The following is a 25,540-nucleotide window of genomic DNA, read 5'->3' as shown; positions in this document are numbered from 1 at the left end:
CCTTTGTGCGAACTTTGCTCACCACAATGTACCAAAACACACCTCCATCCCGGAGGCTATCCACCCCCGAGGTGTGAACACTCCTCCTTGAATACATTAATCATAATAAAAGTACGTATGACTAAAGTCACTCAAACTCCACTTTGAAGATAAAAAAATAGTATAAAAATAGCCCAAAAGAGAGGGGATGTCAGGGAAGACACCATCGCGAAGAATTCCACCGCTGATTTCCGGGATCAGTCGACGGGCTGAGCCTTTCCTTCCCCCCATAGGGACGCCTTTGGGTAAGACTGCGATTACACCGAGTGCTTTCTTGGGACTTAGAAATTTCTCTAGAGAATCTCTACCCTACATTTATAGCCAGGCTGTATCATTTATAATTTTGTCGCACCTTTGTATACTTAACAATATCTTTATTTGCACGTGCTTTGCAGACAGTGTATTTATCACTGGCAATCCTAAAGAACCTGTATATCTGTTGTTTAAATAAACTGCACTATTTAAGTAGCTAGTCGTTTCGCTTTCTCACTGAACGCGACCAAAACTTGAGAGAGGCCGTGCTAGTTCAGGAGCACGACTAGACTGAAGGTGCAGTCCACTATTAGTGTATCCAAATCGTAATAGTTTAATATATATTAAAAGCGATTGGGCTGATAGTGCTGAATTGGGCATCACTCAGAACTTAAACCTAGCCGCACCTGGCCTCCCACCTCGGTGAGGAGTATTAGAACGCAAGGGGGTTTATCTTCTGCCAAAACCGCTTGGCCCCTTTTCGCACAACACTCCTTCTGACCCTTCTTGTAGATGGGCGTCACATTAGCCACCCTCCAGTCATCTGGTACCTCCCCTGTTGACCAAGATTGTTGATAAATGATGGAAAGGCTGGAGCTGGAGCCTCTGGCCCTCTGCAGGCACTGTGGGCCTGCCCTGCCCAGCCAGGGTCTGGCTGTGGGGTGAGGAGGGCTGTGTGCGCTGCCTCTTTGGAGCCCCCTCTCAGGAGAGAGGCGGGCAGCTGTGCTGGACCTGAGCTCAGCTCACTGCCCTGCACCACACACCCACCCGAGACGTGCCCCCTCCCCACCACCATGTCTTTGGGGTCTGGTTTCCTCCAGCCACCCTCCTTTTGCCCACTCGGCAAAAGGCTCTCCTGCTCTGCAGGGATGGCCTTGCGCTCAGGAGCTCTGGAGCCGTGATGGCAGCCAATGGGGAAAAGGGCTCCCTGTGAGGTGTCCCAGCCCTGCCGCTCACCTGAGCAGTTCACGGCCGCGTCCTCCTTATGGCGGCAGGCACCGCTGTCCCCAGGCCGGGCCCAGCAGTCCTGCAGAGATGGCTCTGTCCCCCGGCACTCCACCTGCTCCAGCCAGATGGGGCCGCTCCCCTCCCCAAATGCAGCCTCGGCCAGGGCAGACACCGCAGGGCCACAGCCCAGCTGCCTGCATGCCACCTCGGCATCCCGCATGTCCCAAGAGTTGCCACACACCGTCCCCCAGGAGCCGCGGTGCCACACCTCCACTCGGCCAGAGCACCCCTTCTCCCCTCCCACGGCACGAATCTTCTCCCTGTCTGGAGAAGGCAGAGAGCTCCCAGGGCCGCGGGACAGCAGGCAGAGCCCTGCCAGGCGAGAGGGGCATGCAGAGGAGCAGCTGCCTGTGCAGCTCGGGGTGCTGGGGCACGCGGCCATTGGGGCCGGGGGCGTTTCTGGCTGACTCCCTGCAGAGGGAAACGCTGTGGTGAAGGGGCTGCTGCAGGGGGGGCGTGCAGCAGAGAGCGGGGCTCAGCTCAGCTCGTGCCACCCACCCATGGCAGCAGTTGAACCCCGGTCCTTCAGGGGACACACACTCGGCAATGTGGGGGACCCTGACTGCTCGGCCCCAAAGGGACCCTGGGTCACAGAGCAGCAGGAGGGTGTCCATGGAAGGGACACTCCTCAGAGCCCTGGCTGTTCCCTTCTGGGACCTTGCCTCGAGAAACCTCTGCCTCAACCAGGCGAAGCTGGGAGCCCGGCTGGCAACCGCTGGTGAATGTGTGGGGCTCCAGGAGAGGAAGTCCCATTTTTGGTACCAGCAGCAGAAGCGTCTGGCTTGGAAATGAAAGGCCCCTGCAGGCCCAGGAATTTGTCCATGCCCAGCCAGGAGCAGGATCGCAGGGGATGCTGGTGCCCGGCTAGCTCAGAATTACCCTTGCAGGTGATGTGGGTCTCATCTCGCAGGTCGTCGCATGACTGCGGGTGCCAGGGAGCGGAGGGACACTGCCAGAAGGAGCTGTTTCTCTCCCCACACTCCACACGATCCAGCCAGGCCGTGCCAGACAGCCTGCCGTGGGGCCGTTGTGTTTCCAGGGACCCTCTGTCCCCGCAGCCCAGCTCCTTGCATGCCAGCGACACAGTTTCAGGAGTCATGGAGTTGGAGCAAACGCTCCCCCACGTCCCATTGTAGAAAACCTGCAGGCGCCCGGAGCAGTTGGTGCCGTTCTCCAGCCTCAGGGCCATGAACTCTGGGAGGAAAGGCAGCGAGGGGGAACAGGCTGGGCTGGGGCTGGGGGAGCAGGGACACCCCTGCACCCGCCAGGCCCTCAGACAGGCAAAGGCACGTCCAGCAAGTCCCCCTTGCACCCACGGACAGAGAAATGTCCCTGATGGACAGACACCCCTGCCCTCCCTGCTGCCCGTCAGGGACAGCGGAGCGCCCCAGGGACCCCCGGTGGGACTGAGGGCACCTGTGCATGGGTGTCCCCACAATGGCCTTTGTCAGGGGCTCAGAGCTGGCCAGGAACAGCCTCGGCCGTGTCCGGCTCTCCCCTCGTCCCAGCCTGCCTGGGCGCTGGGCTCCCACCACAGCTCCCGGCACACACCTGAGCAGACGACTCCTGCGTCCTCTTTGTGCCCGCAGCCATGCTGCCCCCAGGACCCTGCCGGGCAGTCCCAGAGAGCAGCTTCGGCCCCGGAGCAGTTCACGCTCTCCAGCCAGATCTGAGCGGAGCCTTCCCCGAAGCGAGCGGAGCCAACCGCCTCCAGCGCCCCTCCGCAGCCCAGCTGGCGGCAAACGACGGCAGCATCAGACAGGTCCCAGCCGTCATCGCAGACGCTCCCCCAGCTGCCCTGGTAGTAGCTCTCCACTCTCCCAGCGCAGCGCCCACGCCCATTCACCAGCCGCACCTGACGGCTCCCTGTAGCAGGAGGAAACCCCGGCTGCCGTCAAGGGCCGGCTGCCCACCCAGCCCAGAGCCTGGGGGGGCCATGCAGCGCCACTCACCCCGGCAAACGACCCCCACGTCCTCGGCAATCCCTGCTTCCAGCGCACTCTCAGGCAGGGAGGTGTTGCAGAGGGTCAGGTTGGCCTCGTGCCCTGCACACCGCACCCCGCGCAGCCCCACGGGACCCGTCCCTCTCTGAGCCTTCGGGGGGTTGTAGGCTGCCTCTGCCTCTCCGCACTGCAGCTGCCGGCACACCACGCTGGCCTCCTGCACGTCCCACTGCTCATCCAGGACTCTGCCCCACCTCCCGTGCTGGAAGATCTCCACTCGCCCGTCGCACGGGCTTCCTCCACCCACCAGCCGCAGGGATGCGAAGCGAGCTGGGCCTGGGGAGAGCAGCCATGCCCCAGCCCTTGGCGGCATCGGGGAGCCCGGCAGCCTGCAGCATGTCTCCAGGCTGTGGCACCCTTGCAGGAGGGCCTTGGAGCTCACCTGCCTGCTGCCAGCCCTCTGTGGGGACCTTCTGAGCCAGAGCCTTGCACTGCCACAGGGTCCCCTGCTTTGGGAGCATTTAAGAGGAAAACAGAGTAACCGAGTGTTTTCCTGCACTCACCTGAGCAAATGACAGCAGCGTTGTTCTCATGGGAGCACGGCGAGGCCCCCAGGGCAGTCACTGGGCACTCTCCCAGGTGGGCTTCAGTCCCGTCACAGTGGAAGGAGTCTCTCCAGACAGGGCCGGTTCCTCTCCCAAAATGCCCTCCTTTAGGAATGGACTCAGCAAACCCGCAGTTGAGGTGACGGCAGAGAACGTGGGTGTCCAGGAGGTCCCAGCGGGAGGCACAGAGGGTGCCCCAGGTCCCCTGCACATGGACCTCCACCCTCCCCTCACACGCCGTGCTGCCGTTCACCAGCCTGAACCCTGTGAACTCGGGACAGAGAAGGATGAGACAGGGCAGACTTGTGCTTTTGCTGCCTTGGGTGGTGGAGTAGAGGGCAAACGGACACCCTGCCTTTCTCCTCCTTCTGCACCCTTTTAGGGCTGCAGACAAACATTCAAGGTCAGGTCTAACGGGGCTCTGAGCAACCTGATCTAGTTGAAGAGGTCCCTGCTGGTTGCAGGCAAGTTGGACTAGATGACATTGAAAGGTCCCTTCCAACCCAAACCATCCTATGGTTCTGTGATCACCCCTTCTGTCCTCACACCCAGCACAGCACAGTCCCGTCCCTGCTCCCCCATCATCGGCACACCCCCGGTGGTAACACCCTGCCCTGAGTCCTTACGTGTGCAGGTGACACCGGCAGCATTCGCGTGGGGGCAGGGCCGGTCCCTGGGGGACCCCGTGGGGCAGGAGCTGAGAAGGGATTCATTCCCCACACACTGCAGCTCTCTGTCCCACGTGGGACCAGCCCCTTCTCCAAAGTGAGCTGCCCCGGGACCAGACAGGGCTGTGCCACACTGCAACTCTCTGCAGACCACGTCGGCAGCTTTGGGACCAAAGTCGGAGTCACAGACAGTTTTCCACTGGCTCCCGTCATGGATCTCCACTCGTCCTGAGCAGGGGTTGTCCCCTCCAACCAGCTGGACAAATCCTGGAGTAACCAAAGAACCCTGTGAGTTCCCACAGCCCTCTGGCAGTTACATACCCATGTCCCACCTGCCCTGCAAGGTGGCCACAGGCAAAGAGCCCCACGACCCTCCCAGCAGCTCCCAATGGGTGCTGATGGCACAGATATACCAGGCACATCCTGCTCCTCTGCCCAAGGACAGGGCTTTTTCCCTTTGAACGGCCCCTTTGCTTTGGTTGAGGGACTTGTGTCTGCCAGAAGGCACAACCCAAAAGCCACTGGCCACTCTGCACCCTTCTCTGGGGCTGTGGGTGGCCGCGTGAGCAGCTCTCGGTGCCTCTGGCACAGGGGAACCTGGCCCTCAGCAATGCCAGACAGGTGCTGGCTGAATTGGAGAAGAAATATGAGAATCAACAAAAAATGCGGGGCATTGAGGGGGATTCATCTCCCAGCCCCAGGCACCAACCGACGGTGGGATGAACCATCTTGGGGCCCGGCGGTGGGTGGAACCCCACTGGTCTTTCCTCAGGGACCAGGGACACCAGCAATGAGAGTCCCAGCTTGGCAGTGTGACCAGCAACACCGGACCCTGCCCTGGCAGCCGTTCATTGCTCCCTGAGGGCACAGCCAGGTCCCTTCTCCTGTCCCAGTCCCAAAGGTGGGGAAGAGATTGGCTCCTTACCTGAGCATGTCACCCCAGCATCCTCACCATGATCACAGTTGCTTTGACCCCATCCATTGTGTCTACAGTCAGACAGGGCCGACTCTGTGCCGTGACACTCAACATCATCCATCCAAATGGGGACAGATCCTGGCCCAAAGTGTGCTTCAGCAGGAGCTTTGACAGCGGACCCACAGCCCAGCTGCTTACAAACCACTGCAGCATCATTCGTGTCCCAGGAGTCATCACACACGGTCCTGGTGTTTTACCTCCACTCTCCCAGCACAGCGTCCGCTGCCATCCTCCAGTCTCACCTCCGCAGCCCCTTCAACCACCAAGATGGGACTGGTCAGGAGAGCGCCGAGTCCCAAAGTGCAGCTCTGGGGTCCTCCCTGCCTGTCACAGGCACGAGGATGGGAGCCCTCTCCCCTCCAGGCTCTCCCTGGGGATGTGTGGGCGTCCCCCCACTCCCCATGGGCTGTGCAGGCTGGGGGTGCTAACTCCAGACCCGCCCGGCCATTTTCTGTCCCACAGCCCTCAGCACCTCCTCCCACCTCAAAGGGCCCCTGCCCATGCCCACCCAAAACCTGTATCGCCAGGCCGTGCACAGGGCACCTGCTCCTCCCCAGCCCAGCACCCCTTAACAGCATCATGGAGACACCCTCTCCCACCCACATGGACACAGGCAAAGGCACAGGGTCCATGGACTTGAGCTCCTTCTGACCCTCATCTCAGTGGCACTTGGAAAGAAACCCTCTTCCCAAAGGGCTCTTGATGACCCCACTGGTACACCCGATGGCCCTGGGCTGTGGGAAAAGGGACCCGGCACTTACCTCTGCAGAGCTGCACCCAGAGGAGCAGCCACAGCACCCGAGGGGACAGGAGTCCCTCCATTCCCATCCTGAGCCTCCTGCCCTGCTGGCACAGCCCTGCTCTTCCCCACTCCCTGTCACAGCCCCTGGGGACTCAGGGGGACGTCGATGATGGGAGGGTGATATATCTCTGAAGATGCCGACCCAGCTGCGTAAGGAGCCAATCGAAGCAGCAGCACCTTTTTAGACGTTATCGGGAGCTATCTCCGCTCCGACACAGCCCAGCCCGCCAATGAACTTCTCCAGCGCCGTTCATGACCATATATGAGGGACATATATGTCCCGCTGCCGGTGTCATGGTCGCTGTGGTGGCAGATCATCATGGGACAAGCTGGGTGTGCAGGGCAACTTGGTTAGTCACCCCTTGCACCCTGCTGTGGGCCTGGAAGCACTGAGCATCTCCTGCGCTGGGCTCATCCAAGAAGCCATGAGGCAAGTGTCCAGCTGCCCCCAAGCTGCGGTGACCATGAAGCGGGGACTGCACCAGGGTCTGTGTCAGGATGGGGAGGAAACAGCCCCTGCCCCTGCTACGGACCTCACTGTGCTGGGAGCAGCAGCTGGGAGAGGTCTTCATCCAGGGCAAGGGCTCCATCCCAGGAGTGTTGGCTTGTCCGTCCCTCCCTGCAGGGCCCCACAGTGAGTCCCTCGCAGGAGCCGCAGCTGGATCATGTCCCTGCCCTGGCAGCAGACGGGAAGCCCAGAGGCTCAGACGTGTCCCTGACTCTCAGTGTGTCACCCAGGGGCCGTTATTCCCCACGGGCGGAGCGGGAGCTGGAGCCTGCAGGTGCACAAACCACAGCCCACGTGGCCTCGACGCGCTCCCCCCGCTGCCCCCGCAGCGCCCGGGCAGGAAGTCTGTGGTTTCCTCCTGGCACCGTGCCCAGGCACATCCCTGGGGTGCCCCCGAGCCACCCCCACCCCGACTGCTCCAGCCAGGGCCGCAGGGGCTGCTCCTTCGGCCTCGCAGACACGGGGACAGGCAGCTCCCAGCCCCCGTCATGCCCCTGTCATGCACATGGCCGCTCTGCACCGAGCCCCATGGGCACGGGGTGACATCGGTGACGTGACCTCACATCCTTCCTACTGCCAAAGCTGTGTGTGTTCATGGGTTATACTGACGGTGACCTCACACTCTCCTACTTCTGCTGCCGTGTGCTCATGAGTGGTACCGACAGTGACCTCACGTCCCTCCTGCTGCCACCACCGTGTGCTCAGGGGTTACAGTGACCATGACCTCACACCCTCCTGCTGCTGCTGCTGCGTGCTCAGGAGTCCCACTGTCACACACGTGTGTGCGTGTCGCGTACAGGCTTCTGATGATGACGGTTATTCCAAAAAGCCATGTTGGGGTGGGAACCAAATATTATTTTAACGGCATCAGAAGCGGCCACACAAGCCATATGCCTGCTCCTTGCCCAAAAGCTACACAAGCAGCGGTGAAATCACAAGAGTGACATTCACCCCTAGGGTCACCCCATAGACCTGCCCCAGCCCCACAGGGCCCCGCACCGTGATGGTGACCAGGATGGGTTTGGGGTTCGGGCGCAGGTCGGGGTCCAGGGAGAAGACGCGGGACCGCACTGGGGAGGGACGGGATCTGAGAGAAAACGGTCATGTGAGCCAGCCTCCCTACTGTGAGAGATTAGATTAAGGGCAAAACAGGTGGTAGAAGATGGAATTAGTACATGGGAAAAACGGGAACTGAGAAGGCAGGAAACATGTTGTGCTAATGACTAAACAATTTACTATGCGAATTCTTGTAACCAATCTGATGTGTGAATGAACTGCATGCACCGCGCGTGGACAGTGTAACTAGCTAATCAGAAATAAGCGAGTTGTGTGTACGGCTACAACGCAGGGTATAAAAGATGATGATCTGTGCTTAATAAACGGCTTCTGTTGATTCACGTTGGATCGTCTGGAGTCCAGTTATTTCTCCTCAGTTTCCTAGACTGTGACAATGCATATGTGAATCGCCTTAGGGTGGCACATAAAGGAGCAAGAATTGTATCACGGGGTCCTTCTTGGGCTCCCAGCCGAGAGGCGCCTTTACGGCTGGCAATAAGAAGGGGGTTTAGCTAATGTGTATGTCTGCTGCCTTCTTCCCTGTACCCACGCAGGAACTAGAAGAGAAGAAAAGCGCAAGCGTTTTACCGTTTCTGTAGAAGTTCAGGTCAACATTTAAACAGCCAAAGCTCTGAAGAGTTACGCTGACCCTTACTTAGGCACTTCTTTTGTCTCCCTTTGAGAGATAACTAAGCACATTCCCTCCTAGCCACAGTCTAGCATCCAGAAGCATGCAGAACACGCAGACAAACCTCCACCATTTTTTCAGGGATGTTTCAAGTCATGCGATACTTAGTGCAGGAGTTCACCAAATGTCACTAAACTCGGAGACTTTGACCCAGCCAGCCACGGCCACGGGGCTTCAGCTCACCATTTGTGTGTCAGAGCCATCAGACGGACGGCCCCGTCCTCCTTGAGACACCCCTTGGGGCAGCCGTACCCAGCGCCGGGTGGCTGGATATGGCCTTTGCTCCATGGGAGGCGCTTCCTGGGAGCAGGATCTCTCACTGGGGCACTGGGAAGCCCTCCTGAGGCCTGCATGCCTGAGGGACGGCTCTGCACTGCTCCATCGCTCACCAAAACCAGGGGCGGAGGAAGGCTGCCCTGGTGGCCTCCAAAAGAATCAGCTCCCCTGGGCTCCTCTGCGGCCACCGGGCACCTTTGCTGTCAGGCGGCTCTCCGCGCTGCTCTGCCAGCTTAACCAGCATCTCTTGCCCTCCATCTCTTCCCGCTCCTCACCAGCACTTCTCCTCCCGCAGCTCCCTGACCAGCTCCCCCCTGCTCTCCCCGGCCCTCTGGCCCTTCCTGCCCCTCTCCCCCCACCCCGCCGCCCTCTCCCAACCTTCTCTCCCTCCCTGACCTCCTCCTCCCGGCCCCAGCCGTGCTCCAGGGCCTGGCCCTGGGCGAGGGCAGCCCCGGGGAGGCGGCCATGGTTCCCGCGGGGTCAGAGGGCAGGAGGGGGCGCCCCGGGGCACGCTGGGAGTTGTGGACCCGGCACGGGGCTCCCGGCGGCCATCTTGTGTGGGCTGAGGGGAGGCTGGCACAGGCCGACAGGACAGATCTGCAGAGCCGGGAGCTGCGGTGAGTCCTGGGCCCTTGGGCTCCTGTCAGCCCTCTTCTGCCTCCCTGTTCCTCCCTGCCCTTCCCCTTTCCCTCTGGGTCCTGTTTTTCGCCTCCCTGATGAACGCTCTCATCAGTCTTTAAAGCACTTGTTACAGCAACAGAAAGGGGGAGTAGGGACAGCCACCCCTGAAGAACGTCTACAGAAAGCCTTGTATGTTTTTAACTTTTTAGATTGTTCTTTAATAGATAACAACCCTCCGATTGTTCGCCACTTTAACACAAACACTTCTTTCGAAGCCAGCGTAAAAGCTCCATTCCTGATCCGCGACCCTGAGACAGGTAAGGTCTTGGGGCCGTACCCCCTTGTCACATGGGGCAGAGGCTATGCTTGTGTTTCCACAGAACGAGGCCCCAGGTGGATCCCAGCGAAGAGCGTGCGACCTTTCCGTGAACCCCTACCACAATCGGATGGCCACAACACCAATCCACAGCTAGATCATTCCCCTGAACAGCATACCGAAGAACATTCGGAGGACTGATGCAGTGCTTTTATGGACAATAGAGCAGAGACTTGCTACTGGCCCACGGACATGGCTGTGAGGACTTTGACGGAATGTGCTGCATGGACTTAGAGGACCACTCTTCTTCGATACATAAGCAAATTACACAACTCCTCACGCATTCACAAAAGGTGCAATCTGATACGGACTTCTTCGGATTGGGTGCTTTGGGTGATTGGTTTGGGCTAAAGGGCTGGCTTAGGAGCCTGGTACAATCTGCTGTGCTCATATTAGTTATTATATTGGTAGGCCTTTTGATTCTAAGCTGCGTTCTTTCCTGTGTCAGGTCTATGGTGACTAAAGTTGTTCGACATACATGGTTTATTCAAAACGGCGATATTCCAAAGATTTACGCTAGTGTTAGTTCTGTCCAGCTCACTGAGTATGATGACCTTTAAACCCGCGCCTCAGTTCTGCCTTTAAAGAAACAAAAAAGGGGGAGATGTCGGGGCAGCTAGCGGAAAAGTACAAGTATGCAAGAAACTCGAGGGCATGCCAACCTTGCAGATCTGGGACAAATAACTCTGAGGAGTCAGGGAACAGCTGGCCTTGCAGGTCCGAGATAAATAACCTTGAAGAAGTAGGGAGTAGGCAACAAGTTATCACTGTAGCTTCTAGCACATAGCAAAACCGTAGCTTCTAGCATGTAGCGAAACCGCAAGTAGGAGGGATTATTGTAATGAAACATTTAGAGCTAAGCCAATTAGAAATGATAGAATTTGTGTAATTTGTGTAACTGTTAAGTAGCTGTATAAAAGGCTTTCCGACGCGTCTAATAAACGGACATTTTGCTTGCATCAAGCAGCGTCCCGTCTCTCAATCGCGGCAGAGAAGCAGGGTGCAGAGGGCTGTTTGAGGATCTCCTCTTCACGCTCCACAATGGCCCGCCTTGACATTCAGAAAGGAAGGCGTGGATGAGAAAGAAGCTCCTGACAAAACCCAAGCCTGAAGAGGAAGCACAGAGGAGGTGGAAGCTGGCTGCCTGCCAGCCTCAGGGGTTTTGTGTTTCCATACTGGAGACACACATTTGTGTGTGCGTGTGCTTGTTTATGTTGTGTAGGTAGTTAGGGTCTGGCGGCCGGAAGATATCGCGCTGTACGGAAAGACAGAGCCCCTCCCCCAATGGCGGTTAGTTGATGATGTAAGCAGACGGAAGTGACGTTGTAAACTCGAGCTATATAAGGCTGTGCCACGTGCTAATAAACGCCATTTGCCGTCCACCACATTGGTGTCAGCGAGTCGATGGACCGAGCGGCCTGTGATTGGTCGCCGTGCCGTTCCTGAACCAGGTCGCCACGCCTACCCCAGGCAACAAGTGGTGCCGAAACCCGGGAATCGTCACCTGGATTCGGGTGAACGGCGGCCGGAGCGGCTGGACCAGCCCGGCGGGGGAGGTCAGGGGAGGACGCTCCCAGACCAGGACCAACAAGGAGGATGGAAGCCCTTGTGAAGGTCGTATCCCAAGTATATAAACAGTGGGGGATTGATTGTAAGCTCAAAGATTTTACCCTTGCAGTTGCGAGGCTTTTACAGATTGGGGTCATTGACCAGCCGGTGGATATTCTCCACCCAGAAGTGTGGGATAAATGTACTAAAGCGTTAGCTGAGGAGACGATGTCTTCTGGTTGTGGGAAAAATCTTAAGTCATGGGGAAAAGTCGTACAGGCTTTGCAGAAGGCCATACAGGAGCAGGACACCTGGAGGGCGGCAAGGGACTGTTTGATGGTTACCCCGAAATTGGGAGTCGGGGCAGCCACACAGACTCCGTGCCCCCAGGGCGACGGTAATCCTGCTGAGCCCACGGACTCGCGGGAGGGCGGTACGCCCCCCCAATCCCCGAACCCCGTCCCGCTCGCGGAGGGACAAAATCAAACAAAGCCCTTCTGGGGCGAATTAGCCGAGGAGGCCAGGGGTGCCGCAGGGAAATCAGAGTCTGAGGACCCCTGGGCGAGACCACCCCCCTGTGCGCCCCAAGACGGCCCCGACCGGAGAAGGGAAAGGCGGGGCGAAGATGCCCCCGGCGGGAACAGGGAGGAAGCGCTAAAACCTACAGGTGCTCACGGACAAAGGAAGGGGGAGAATGAGAAAGAGGCAAGCGGCAGGGGCGATCGGGGGGAGGAGGGGAGCGCGAGCGGGGGGCGGAAAGCCAATCAGAGCCGTCATCTGCACAAATGCCCTCACAGAGCAAACACCCCCCTGGGCAGAAGGCGAGGTGAGCTAAGGGGGAGGGAATGGCCCGCCCGCAAGGTAAATGGGCGGGGCCAGAGCCCAACTGAAAAGCACTGGAACCCGGAAGTGAGCAGTCAGTCGAGTTCTGACTCCGGGTCAGACACTACCTGGAACGAGTGGCGCGCAATCGATTCAAGTTCAGAGGAGGAGGAAATAGGGGTAGACAGAGTCAAAAGCCACAATATCCCAATTCACAATAAAGAGAAAACGCGAAGGGGAAAAATTCCCCTCACGGATTGGAGAAAAATAAAGATCGCATGCGCCGATTGGGCCCCATCGGCCACGCTAGCGTTCCCGGTCCGGGTGGCGGACGGGGGACAAAGCGTCCACTCGCCAATAAATCCTAAGGATATACAAGCGATTGTTAAAGCAATCGCAGACAAAGGGCTTAATTCTGCCATGGTTTCCACCCTCATAGACGGAGTTTTCGGGGGGGACGACATGCTCCCGTTCGATATAAAACAAGCTTGTAGATTGATCTTTGACGGAGCAGGGATGATTGTTTTTAAACAAGAATGGGAGGACAACTGTACGAAGCAACTAGCCCAAATAACCGGAGCGGACCACCCGCTACACGGCTCCAGCCTGCAGCGGCTAATGGGTACAGACCCTACAATGGTTACCCCCCAGGCGCAAGCTCAAGGCATGCGGGCCCATGAAGTTACGGCAACCACTCGTGCAGCCAGAGAAGCTATTCGTGTAGCCTCTAGAATTGTCGCCAAGCCATCGCCATGGTCCACAATAAAACAAAATGAAAGTGAGAGCTTTACGCAATTCGTAGACCGCCTTCAGGCAGCGGTCGACTCCTCGACCCTGCCCGCGGAAGCGAAAGGCCCGGTCGTTGCAGACTGCTTACGTCAGCAGTGTAATTTGAAAACCAAAGACATTTTACGATCTCTACCACCGGGGTCAACTATCGCAGACATGATTAGGCATGTCGTGAATGAAGAGCATTTAGCCCCGATTCAAGTGGCTGTTCGCACCGCAATAACTGATCTGATGGCATGTTTTAAATGTGGCCAAGCGGGCCACGTTGTGGCAAACTGCCCTCGGTTGGGGGACCCGCCAACAGCGTTCCCCCCACACCAGAACCGATCTAGAGGGCCGTGTTGGTCTTGTGGAAAGAAAGGGCATTTCGCTAAGGAATGTAGAACTAAAATTCAGGGAAACGGGATGGGGAGAGGGCATCTGGGCCGCACACAGCCTTCTCCCACACAGCTCCCGCGGCCCAGTCATACCAACCTTGGGTGGGGCGAGGCGCTTTCGAACCCGTTGCCCCCTCGAGAAGCGACCAGCTTCATGGCCCAACCGATAGTCCAACTGAGTCAGCCCTTATCTCAGGGACAGCAAGGACCACCCCTTGGGGGCGAGACCTTGGGGTGGCCCTGGCAATAAAGTGTGACAACCCACCGGTGGTGTGGGGGATCTGTTCTCTCTATAATATCCCCAATGGCACCACCATTAAGGTCCCCTTTTTGATTGACACCGGAGCAGATGTTACAGTTCTTCCCGAGTCGAGCTGGCCCCCAGGTTGGAAATTGGAAGACGCCCCCATGGTGGGCGGAGTTGGGGGATTAACCCAAGCTCAGAAGAGCGCCCAATTAATAGCAATTACGCTTCACACTGAAAAGGGACCGGAGAAAACCATCAACCTTTTCCCATATGTCATGCCAGGAGTCCCACCACTATTGGGAAGGGACGCCCTAGCCCTATTAAATGCCAGGGTGACAAATTTACCTTAAGGGCCACTGCCGTACACCCATTTCCACCGATCAGACTGACGTGGAAATCGTCTGATCCAGTGTGGGTCGAGCGGTGGCCCCTGTCGAAGCCTCGAATGGATGCTCTTCTCGAGCTAGTCGATCGCGAGCTACAACGAGGTCACATAGAGCCTTCTACTAGCCCATGGAACACCCCAGTTTTTGTAATACCCAAGCGGAACGGTGAGGGGTTTCGCCTCCTCCATGACCTACGTGAAGTAAACAAAAGAATCCAACCAATGGGTCCTGTCCAAACGCTGTTGCCCATGAACTCTATGATACCGGAGGGGCAACCTTGCGCTGTCCTCGATATTAAAGACTGTTTCTTTTCAATACCTCTGCATGAGGAGGATAAGGAACGGTTTGCCTTTTCCGTCGTGTTTCCAAATAGCCAACGCCCCAACCTACGCTTCCAGTGGAAAGTGCTGCCACAAGGAATGATTAACTCACCTACTATCTGTCAAATCACAGTGGATCAGGCGTTGGCACCGGTCCGACGCAGCGACCCGACTGCGACTATCATTCAATATATGGATGATATTTTGATCGCCGCGCCATCAGGGAGCCAGGTGGACCAGCTGGTGCTAACGGTTTCAGAGACTCTCAAAACAAGCGGGTTTGAGATCGCGAGCGCAAAAATTAAAAAAGGACCATGTGTTAGCTTTTTGGGAGTGGGGATCACAAGCTCCTACGTGACCCCCCCCCAAATGAAAATCCGTCGAAACATCAAAACGCTTCATGACATACAACAGCTAGTAGGGTCCTTGCAATGGCTCCGCAATATCGTCCTGATCCCTCCAGAAACCATGGCCCCCCTATACGATCTTTTAAAAGGACAGCACCCGTGGGAACCAAAAACTCTAACGCCGGAAGCACTGACTTCTCTTGACTTTATCGAGCGTCAGGTGTCGTCAAGCTCACTCGCCAGATGGAACCCGGCTGTACCACTCGATCTGTACGTGCATTTCACGAAAGGGGGGGGAGTAGGGGCACTGGCCCAGGGCCCCCCTGAAAAAGCTCAACCGATACAATGGGTAGTCCTGGGAAAACCGTCACGTGCATTCTCCCCAGGAGTCGAGTGCCTTGGTAACCTCATCATGAAAGGCAGAAAACTCGCCCTAAGACATCTAGGCATTGAACCTGCCAGAATATACCTACCCTTCCGCAAATGGCTCCCAACGCAATCAGTGGCAATGTCAGAGTATCTAGCTATAGCCCTCATCGGATTTGGTGGGGAAGTCCAGTATGCCACAAGGCCCCCTTGGACTCAATTGCTGGCAATTGTCGATATCGACCTTCCACAGAAGATCATGGACCGGCCCCAGTCGGGACCAACGGTCTTCACAGACGCATCCTCAGCGACCTCAACCGCGGCAGCAGTATGGCAATCGGGAGGAGAATGGCACTGCATTAAAATGACCGATTGTGCGCTTTCAGTCCAACAGCTGGAAGCGGCGGCCGTAGTACTAGCGTGCGGACTGTTTCCAACGGAACATCTCAATATAGTAACTGATTCAATGTTCGTGGCCAAGCTTTGCTTAGCCATGTCAGGGCCCGGTGTGTCAACATCTACAGTAGCTCTAATGCTAGAAGAGGCGCTTTTTTCCCGAAAAGGTACCATATCGGTCATCCACGTCAACAGCCACACCCCAGTTAAAGGGTTTTTCCAAACCGGTAACGACAAAGCCGATGCCGCTGCTAAAGGATTATGGACACTAAGAGATGCCCGCCAACTACACGAATCTCTCCACATTGGAGCTAAAGCGCTAGCAAAGAGATGTGGGATTTCAGCCACTGACGCGAAACACATAGTAGCTACGTGTCCCCACTGCCAAAAAGTACCACTGTGGTCCAGTGGAGTTAACCCCAGAGGTCTCAAAGCCTCCGAGTTGTGGCAGACGGATTTTACGCTCTGTCAGTTGCTGAAACCTCGAGCGTGGCTAGCGGTAACCGTAGACACATATAGCGGGGTGATCGTAGCTACACAACACCTTAAGACCGACTCCAAAGCAACTATCCAACATTGGCTGACAGCCATGGCATGGCTCGGCGTCCCTAATCAAATCAAAACAGACAATGGTCCGAACTTTGTATCTAAGTCAGTCCAAGCATTCGCTCTGAAATGGGGTATTACTCTATTACGTGGCATCCCGTATAATAGCACAGGACAAGCCATAGTAGAACGAGCGAACCAAACTCTGAAATCTAAATTGGAGGTACTAGCAAAAACAGAAGGTTTTACCAACACTGTTCCCTCAGGAGACCAGGCGCGCTTGCTAGCGACTGCGTTATTGGCACTAAACCAGTTCCCCAGAGGAGAGGAGATGAACAGTCCCGCCCAAAAACATTGGGCCACTCGAGCATTAGAAGAAGGCCCGTCGGTCATAGTTAGAAATGAGCTGGGAGACTGGGAACAAGGGTGGAAATTAGTCCTGACAGGCCGAGGGTATGCTGCGGTCAGAAAAGACGGCAGAATTAAATGGTGTCCGCTTAAGTCTATTAAACTGGACCTTCAGAATAAGACTAACGTAATTAATGAAAACTGTGAGTTTCTGTTTACAGGACCGGATCATCGGACACCCCCGTAACCCGTATACCCCAGTGGCAAAAGAAGTTGACAAGCCAGCAGGCGCCCTATCTAGGCCTGGGAGCCCCGCATTGGCAGAAACCAAGCGACGACTGCGATGCCTTTGTGTGATTTTGATTTTAGACCTTGTCACCATAGGACAGGTAAAATCAGGCCACCTTCACCACCAGCCATTTAAATGGTCCTTCCTTCGACTAGAGGACCACCAAGTTATCGCAACCCAAATAACATCAGGTGCGCTACGCTGAAAGAAGAGTGCTGTGTGTATGCGGACCACACCGGAATAGCGAGAGACACTATGGCCAAATTACGAGAGGGATTAGAAAAACGGAAAAAGGAACGAGAGGCACAACAAAACTGGTTTGAATCATGGTTTAACCATTCACCATGGTTAACCACCCTGATATCTACCTTGATAGGGCCGATCGCAATGATCATAATAGCGCTGATCTTTGGACCCTGTATACTAAATAGGCTCGTGTCGTTTGTCAAAAGCCGGCTAGAGAAGGTTAACATTCTGTTAGTAGAACGCCGACAACTGCTTTAAGAATGTGTTTACATTGTGTTACTGCCAATTATCCCCCGTTACCTCAAGTTACGCCCTGTTATTACCAGTTACCCCCTAAGTTCCACCTGTTCACTGTGCCTTATGTTTTTTATTCGAGTTTTCTATTTTTCTATTTTAGCTAGTTTGATTATCCATAGGGAGGGGGGAAATGTAGGTAGTTAGGGTCTGGCGGCCGGAAGATATCGCGCTGTACGGAAAGACAGAGCCCCTCCCCCAATGGCGGTTAGTTGATGATGTAAGCAGACGGAAGTGACGTTGTAAACTCGAGCTATATAAGGCTGTGCCACGTGCTAATAAACGCCATTTGCCGTCCACCACATTGGTGTCAGCGAGTCGATGGACCGAGCGGCCTGTGATTGGTCGCCGTGCCGTTCCTGAACCAGGTCGCCACGCCTACCCCAGGCAACAATGTTGGGGGGGAACTGAGGGATGAGGAGATCCTGGGGCCGGCTTCTAGATAGAGCATCTACAACCAGCTCCTGGAGGGATCCATTTTCTCTGTGTGTCTATACAGGTCTATATTTCCCACTGACGCAGTCTGCCATACAGGCAGCGCACCATACCAGTACCCTCACTGGTATTTTGGTGATGGTCACGGTACTTCCTACTTGAGGCGGCAATTCTATTGAACTAGTACCTCCTTTAATTGTGTATCGTGGCCTGCAACTCCTCATGTTATCTTGTGAGAGACAGCACCACCAGGGTGAGCCATCAGCATAGAAACATGAACAGCTGAGCAAATGGATCTTCATTCCAGGGCAATGGAGCTTCACTTCAGGGGAACCTTGAGAAACTCTGGGATATGGCCAAGAGCAACCTCTAGAAGTTTACAAGGAGAAGCATCCAGTCCTGCACTGAGGGGGAGGAAGGAATAACCAGGTGCATCAGAGCCCGCTGGGACCTAACGTGCTGAGCAGTGATCCTGAGGAGAAGGTGCTGGGAACTGGAGTGGCCCCCCAAAGAAAAGTGTCCCCCTGTGTGCAGCTCCCCATTTTGGAGGAGTGGGGAGGAACTGGAGAGTGCCCAGAGGAGGTCTGCCCAGGTGTGTTTCAGCATATAGTGCACATGCGCTGCGTGGGGAGGCTGAGGAATGTGGGCTTCTTTGCCCCTTTGGCCCCATGGTGGAGAGGCTCTGAGCAGGACAGGGGTTGCTCGAAGGACGGTTTCAGAGATGATGGGGCTTTTCTTCTTCGTGGGAGACCGCATGAGAAAGAAAGAATGCCAGAACTTGTAGCTTGGGAGGTTTAAACAGGAAATGGGAGAAAGAAACGTCACTCCAAGGGCAGTGCTGTGGAAAAGGCGGCCAACCAGAAAGAATGTGGATCAGCCTGTGGCTTTGTGTTTATTAAAGACATATCCCCGAAGGATGGCGAGACTTCAGAAAGCTTAGTGAGTTGCTCAGGCGAGAGCAAGGTGGAGAAGCAGGGGAGATGTCTGCAGCCTGCAGGGACCATGCCCAGGTGTGGAACACAATAGGACAGCTTGCGGTGGTTTCAACAGTGTGGGGCTGTTGAAATGTGAAAAGCCCCCAAGAGATCCAAGGTCTTAATCTCCGTGTCTGTGACTGTTATCTCTGCCACTGATGCCTATAAGGAGTACAAGAGCCTGATGGCCTCCTCGTCCCCACCTGGCAGCCTGGGAGGTGTCCTACTGTCATTCTGCACGTGTCATTGCACCTCCCTTCCCACATCATCCGCATGGAAGAGCAACTTGGAAGACATCATCCTGATTATGGAACAGGTCATCCTGAGTGCCATTATGTGGCACATGAAGAACAACCAGGTGATCAGGCGCAGTCAGCATGGGTTCACGAAAGGCAGGTCGTGCTTGACAACCCTGATCTCCTTCTAAAATAAGGTGACCCGCTGAGTGGATGAGGGAAAGGCTGTGGATGTTGTTTACGTGGAGTTTAGTAAAGCTTTTTGACACAGTTTCCCACAGTGTTCTCCTGGAGAAACTGGCTGCCCATGGCTTGGATGGGCGTACGCTTCGCTGGGTGAAAAACTGCTGGGACAGCCGGGCCCAATGAGTGATGGTGAATGGAGTTCAATCCAGTTGGTGGCCGGTCACGAGTGGTGTTCCCCAGGGCTCAGTACTGGGGCCAATTCTCTTTAAAATCTTTATCAATGATCTGGACAATGGGATCGAGTGCACCCCAAGTAAGTTCACAGATGACACCAAGTTGGGGGTGTGTGTCGACCTGCTCGAGGGTAGGAGGGCGTTGCAGAGGGACCTGGACAGGCTGGATCGATGGTGCGAGGCCAAGGGCATGAGGTTCAACAAGGCCAAGTGCCAGGTCCTGCACTTGGGTCACAACAACCCCATGCATCGCTACAGGCTTGGGGAGGAGTGACTGGAGAGCTGCCTGGCAGGAAAGGACCTGGGGGTTTTTTGGTTGACAGGCATCTGAATATGACCCAGCAGTGTGCCCAGGTGGCCAACAGCATCCTGGCCTCTATCAGGAACAGTGTGGTGAATTGGACCATGGAAGTAATCGTCCCTAGTCACTAGTTCAGGTTGCTCCAAGCTCCTGACCTTGGACACGTCCAGGCATGGGGCATCCGCAACTGCAAGCCATTGCCCCTTGTTCTGCTATTACAGGCCTTGGTAAAAAGTCTCACTCCATCTTTCTTGGCCTATGACCACTGTGATTTCACCTGCAAACACCGTGGAGAGAGCCCAGAGATCTCCCAAGACAGGGTTTGGAGGCCTCAAGCACTTGACCAGTATCTAGAGGCTGAGAGCCCTGGGCTCAGTGGTGTGAAGACTGAGGACGGTATGGGAGGAGCCTGAGCGTGCTGGAAGGGTGCTTTCAGAGCTGGTGGAGCTTTTCTTCCTAGTGGAAAACAGCATGAAACAGTGGAAAACAGAAAGAAATATTGCCACAACGGGCAAGTGGGGAGGTGCAGGCTGGCCACGAGGAGAAAGAAACATCACTCCAAGGGCAGTGCTGTGGTGCAACGCGCCACCCAGAAGGACTCTGGATCAGCCCAAGGCTTTGTGTTTCAAGGAAGAGTCAGGGAGGATGGAGAGATCTCAGCAAAGGAAGGTGGCAGCAAGATGGGGCAGCCAGGTGGAAGACTACAGCCTGCAGGGAAAGAGGCAGAGGTGATGGGACACTGTAGGACAGCCTGTGGTGTAGAAGACACAGGGATGTGGCAAAGCTGAAAGGCCCCTAACAGAGCCAACCTCTTCATGTCTTGGGCTATGGCTGTTGTCTCTGCCACTGATGCCTCTGAGACAACCAGTCCTTCCAGCACTGCGGTCTTGTTGCCTCCTTGTCCACACTCAGGAGCCTGGGAGGTGTCGTACCCTAGTCCTGCCCTTGGCACTGCACATCTCCACATCCCACTGTCCCAGGAAGAGCCCTGAGGAAGGAGTGAGGGACAGGATCTCCCTTCCTGGGGACTGGGGGTCAGGCCTTGGCCCTTTGGGCGATGGAGTCAGGCCTTGGCCCTTTGCACTAATGAAACACATCCAGGTTTACCCAGCATCAGGGTCACCTTCAACTTGCTTTTCCCGACCTGCCATCGCTGCCTCCAGTTTTCTGCTGTAACCAGACCCGGGGGGCAATTCCTCAGTGGTGTCCCTCAGTGGGACCCATCAACAACACAAGAAAATTTGGAGTTTGAACCCAACTTTGACTCCTTGAGAGGTTCCTCCAACTTCCTCGCAGCGTCTGACGTTCACGGACTCGGCCTCGAACCCACCGGAGGGGATCTCTCCAGTTGCTGCCCCCCCAGAGAATCACAGAAGATGCCGAGTTGGAAGGGACCCACAAGGCTCAAGTCCAACTCCCAGCTCCTCACGGAAGCACCTACAACTGAACCATATGACAAAGACCGATGTCCAGATGCTCCTTGACCTCTGGCAGGCTGGGTGCCGGGACCACTCCCCTGGGGAGCCAGCGACTGACCACCCTCTCAGTGAAGAACCTTTGTCTCACATCCAGGCGGAATTTCCCCCGATGCAGCTTCGTTCCATTTCTTCGTGTCCTGCTGCTGGTCACCAGAGAGAGCAGATCAGCACCTCCCCCTCCGCTCGTGTCCACACGCATGTCCATTCACCTCCCCACCTGTCTACACGTGTCCACACACCCCCACAGGCTTCCATGCGTCTCTGCACACGTGTCCACACACCTCCACATGCCTCCACTCCCAACCACACGCCTCCACACGTGTCCACTTGCATGTCCGCACACCCCCACAGGCTTCCACGCGTGTCTGCACGCGTCCACACGCCTCCACATGTGTCCACATGTGTGTCCACATGCCACCACTCCTGTCTCCACACGTGTCCACACACCCACATGGGCTTCCACACATGTCCACATGTGTCCACACACCTCCACACGTGTCCACTCGTGTCCACACACCTCCACACGTGTCCACTCTTGACCACAGGCCTCCACACATGTCCACACGCGTGTCCACACACCCCCACAGGCTTCCACTCCGTTCTCCACACGTGCCCACACGCATCTACATGTGCCCACACACCTCCAGATGCCTCCACACCCCACTGTGCGTGGCCACACACATGTTCACACACCTCCACATGCCTCAGACCGACCCCCCCACACCATCTTGGTGCCCCCCCCACATCCCCTCCTGTCCCCCGTGGGGCGGCCCCCTCCCCGACCCACCCGTGTCCCCACTGGGGGGGATCTCCGTGTGTCCCCCCCACCTCCTGTCCCCACCCACTAGGGTGTATCCCTGCCTCCCCCCCACGGGTATCTCAGTGTCCCCCGTGTCCCCAGTGGGGGTCCCCGTATTTGTCCCCCCCTCTCCGTGTCCCCCCACAAAAGGGTCTCCCACTGCCCCCCCCCCACGGGTATCTCAGTGCCCCCCGTGTCCCCAGTGGGGGTCCCCGTGTTTGTCCCACCCTCTGCCTGTCCCCCCCAAAAGGGTCTCCCCCTGCCTCCCCCGCCCCGAGTATCTCAGTGCCCACCGTGTTCCCCGCGGGGGGGGGATGTCCCTGTGCCCCCCCCGAGCCCCCTTGTGTCCCTGCAGGCTGAAGGGGGCTTTTGGGGGGGCCCTGGGGCTGCTGGGGGTCGAGTTCGTCGGGTTCTTCTCAGGGGTCTCCATGTTCCGGCCCGGGCAGAGCCTCTTCTGTATCTTGGGGGGGCCCCAAAACCCGGGGGGGGACACCCTAAAAATGGGGGGGCCCTAAAACTGGGGGGGAGGGGCCTAAAACTGGAGGGGGGGGAGGGGCCTTAAATGGGGCAGGGGGGAGATGCCCTGAAATGGGGGGGGGGACCCAATAAAGCGGGGGAGGCCCTGAAACGGGGGGGGACCCCGAAATGGGACACACACACACACAAAACATGGGGGGTGACCCTGAAACACGGGGGGGCCTAAAATATGGGGGGGGACGAAACATAAGGGGGGACAGGGCCCAACATGGGAGGGGGACCAAAAACGGGGGGGGAACCCCAAAAGGTGTGTGCGGGGGTCCGAAATGAGGGGGGGATCCCTGAAATGGGGGGCGAGACATCCCAAAACCGGGGGGCTGCCATCAGGGAGGTTCCTTCCCCCCTCCAAAAGTCACGGGGGGGCCCTGCCAGGCCCGGGGGGAGGCGGGTTTCACCCAATTCCGCCCTGTGGGGGGGGTGCCCGGGGGAGAGGGGCCGCCCCGCCCCCATTTTTGGGGTGATTTTCCCTGACGTGGGGCAGCCCTGGGGGCCCACGTGGCGGCTGCCCTGGGCCTGGCCCTGGCCCTGCTGGAGGACTGGGACGGCGGCTCCTTCTGGCTCCTCTTCGGCCTCTGCAGGTGGGTCGCGGGGGGAGGGGGTCTTTGTTGGGGTGTCCCCCCCCACTTACACCTGACTGACACCCCCCATTCCCCCCCCCGCCCCGCAGTGTCCCTCCCGCTGTCACCGAGGCGCTGCTGCTGGTCTCCATTCCGGGGTGCAGGAGAAGAGCCCTCTGAGCCCCGGGGTGGGGATTGTCGGTGTCCGTACCCCCCCACCCCCCCCGAACCCCCCCGAGGGTCCCCAATATGCGCTGATCCCCCCCCTTCCCCCCCCCCCAACTTCCACCGCCGTGTTGAGAAATTAAAGGGTTTAGCGCGGGAAAGCGCCGGCGCGCCACGGCTTTGGCGCAGAAAGACGGGGCGGTGGCCCCGCTCCTCATGCAAATGAGAGCCGCGGGGCAGGCTGGGAGCGCGCGGGAGAGAGGAAGGAGGGGTTTTTTGGGGATCGGGAGGGGGATGAGGGAAGGAGATGGGGGGAGACGGCGGGGGGCATCAGGGGAGTGCGAGGGGGGCGGAGGGAGGGGGGTAGGGCGGGTCGCCGTTGGGTAGGGGGTGGTGGCGGATGCCCGCCCCCGCGGGGGAGGAGGAGATAGCGTTAGTGTGGTACAGTGGGATTTCTGTTTTGAGGTGAGTATGTGATTGGTGCTGCACGACGGGGTGTGATTACATGTCCGTGAGAGGAGTGGGGCTGGGCCAAGCGCGGTAACGAGTCGCTCCAGCGGAGTGTGTGGCTGTCGGTGGGTGCGCGTGGGTGCCGGGAATGGCTGCCTGTGCGTGCAATGGGGCCGTGCGACCGGGGCGTGCACCCTCGGAGGTGTGCAAGAGCCGTGTGTGTGAGGGGGCTGCGGGCACGAGGGACCCTCCTTGTGCCCCATACATCCCCCACCCCATGGACATCTGCACTGCCCCATAGGTCCCCCCTTGCCCCATACGCCCCCCCTTGTGCCCTCCACTCTCCGCACTGGGACCCCACTCGCCTGGTCTCTGGTCTCTCGTTTCTCCCGTTTCTCCCAGTTTCCCAGTTGGCAGCTCCCAGCCCTGCAACGCTGGGAGTCCCCCCCCCCCGGGGACCCTCCGGTGCCCCCTGGGAATGATCCCCCCACAGCCAACCCCCCTGAAGACGGGAAATCTTGGAATCCTGGAATCATTTGGGTTGGAAAAGATGTTGAAGATCCTCAAAGGAGGATATTTGTGACCGTTCCTCAATAGCTACGGGGCGGGGGGCAGGAGGACGGGGCCCAGTGACAGGACAAGGGGCAACGGGGACAAACCGGGACACGGCAAACAAGGAAAATTTCGCTTGGAGGGAGATGGAGCTTGGGGACACGGTGCCTAGAGAGTGTCCTTCTCCAGAGATATCCCAACCCTGCCTGGAGCGGTCCTGGCCCACCTGCCCCGGGTGACCCTGCTGTGGTGGGGGCTGGATGATGGTCGCTGAAGGAGATGGAGGAGAGGGAATTGGGGGGGTGAGGGCATGGGAAAGGGCCCATGGGAAGGAGGGGGACATGGGGTTTTGGGGACCTGGGTTTTGGGGATGTGGGGTTTTGGGGACGTAGGGTTTGGGGGACGTGGGTTTTTAGGGACGTGGGTTTTAGGGGCAGATTTTGATGGATATGGGGTTTTGGGGACGTGGGGTTTTGGGACATAGATTTTGATGGATGTGGGGTTTTGGGGACGTGGGGGTTTGGGGACATGGAATAGTGATGGATTTGGCAGTTTTGGTCCATGGTTGGCCTCGATGATGTGAAAGGTCCCTTCCGACCTGGGCAATTCTGTGGTTCTCTGGGGCAGAAGAAGCTGTTTCTGCAGCGGCCCCCAGCCAGGCAGGAGTGTGTCTCCCCTCCTCGGCGTTGGCGGGGGCTGGATGATGGTCTCCGAAGGAGGCGGAGGAGAGGGAAGGGTGTGGGTGAGGGCGTGGGAAAGGGGCCACGGGAAGGAGGGGGATGTGGGGTTTGGGGACGTTGGTTTTTGGGGACATGGGCTTTAGGGACATCGATTTGTTATGGATATGGGGTATTGGGGGACATGGGATTTTGAGGGACGTGGGTCTCTGGGGAATCCTCCAATGGTTGGGGCTCTCTTCGGAACCCAGATGCCATTTGTCCTTCCTCTCGTGGCGTGTCGACACTGAGGCTTTTCCCTGGGGAATGCTGGCTCCAAGGTGCCATCCCCGAGCCAGAGGTGGCGGATGGGCAGCCCCGGGGACAGGCGCGGGGCCACCACAGCCCAGGGAGAAGAGCTGCCTCGGGAACTAGCGGGAGAGACCCAGCGAACGCCGGCCCTTCCTGGCCCCCCCCCCTCCAAAAGGAGGGCATTTCCCCCCAGAATGGTGGGGAATTCCCAGGAGAGGTTGTGAGCTCAGCCTCCAGCACCGCGCGGAGCCGAGGGGCGAGTTCCAGCCCGGCTCCCATGGAGCTCTCTCCCAAGGGGGACCCGTGACGAGCCCGCGCCAGCGTTTCCGTCCTGTGCCCCCCATCTCTCCCCGGCCCCCTCCTCTCCCAAGACGGTCTGTCCCAGTTGGCCACTTCCAGCCCCCCCGGGGGCTCCTTGGAGCAGCCTTTTTGGGGCGGTTCCGACCGCAGCCAGCGCCAAACCCCACTCCCGGACATCGGAGGAGCCCCCCGGCGGGGACGGAGCTGGGTCACAAATCCCTGGGGGATTC

The 25,540-nt window shown here is 57.6% G+C and overlaps 1 protein-coding gene across 1 annotated transcript in view; it reads right to left on the bottom strand.

The window, feature by feature from the left end:
• Positions 1-1,172: 1,172 nt before the first annotated feature.
• Positions 1,173-25,540, bottom strand: part of LOC134509181 (deleted in malignant brain tumors 1 protein-like) — a 263,003-nt gene continuing 238,635 nt past the window's right edge. The window contains exons 9-11 of the mRNA XM_063321665.1: positions 2,851-3,154; positions 2,165-2,493; positions 1,173-1,181 (exon numbers count right to left, since the gene is read on the bottom strand). Of these exons, the coding sequence (XP_063177735.1) occupies positions 1,173-1,181; positions 2,165-2,493; positions 2,851-3,154 (642 nt within the window). The remainder of the gene's footprint in view (positions 1,182-2,164; positions 2,494-2,850; positions 3,155-25,540) is intronic.

This window comes from Chroicocephalus ridibundus, unplaced genomic scaffold (assembly GCF_963924245.1).
Source record: "Chroicocephalus ridibundus unplaced genomic scaffold, bChrRid1.1 SCAFFOLD_94, whole genome shotgun sequence".
NCBI classification, from domain to species: domain Eukaryota; kingdom Metazoa; phylum Chordata; class Aves; order Charadriiformes; family Laridae; genus Chroicocephalus; species Chroicocephalus ridibundus.
The sequence above is the reverse complement of the archived record's forward strand: the minus strand, read 5'-3'. Positions and strand labels throughout refer to the sequence as shown.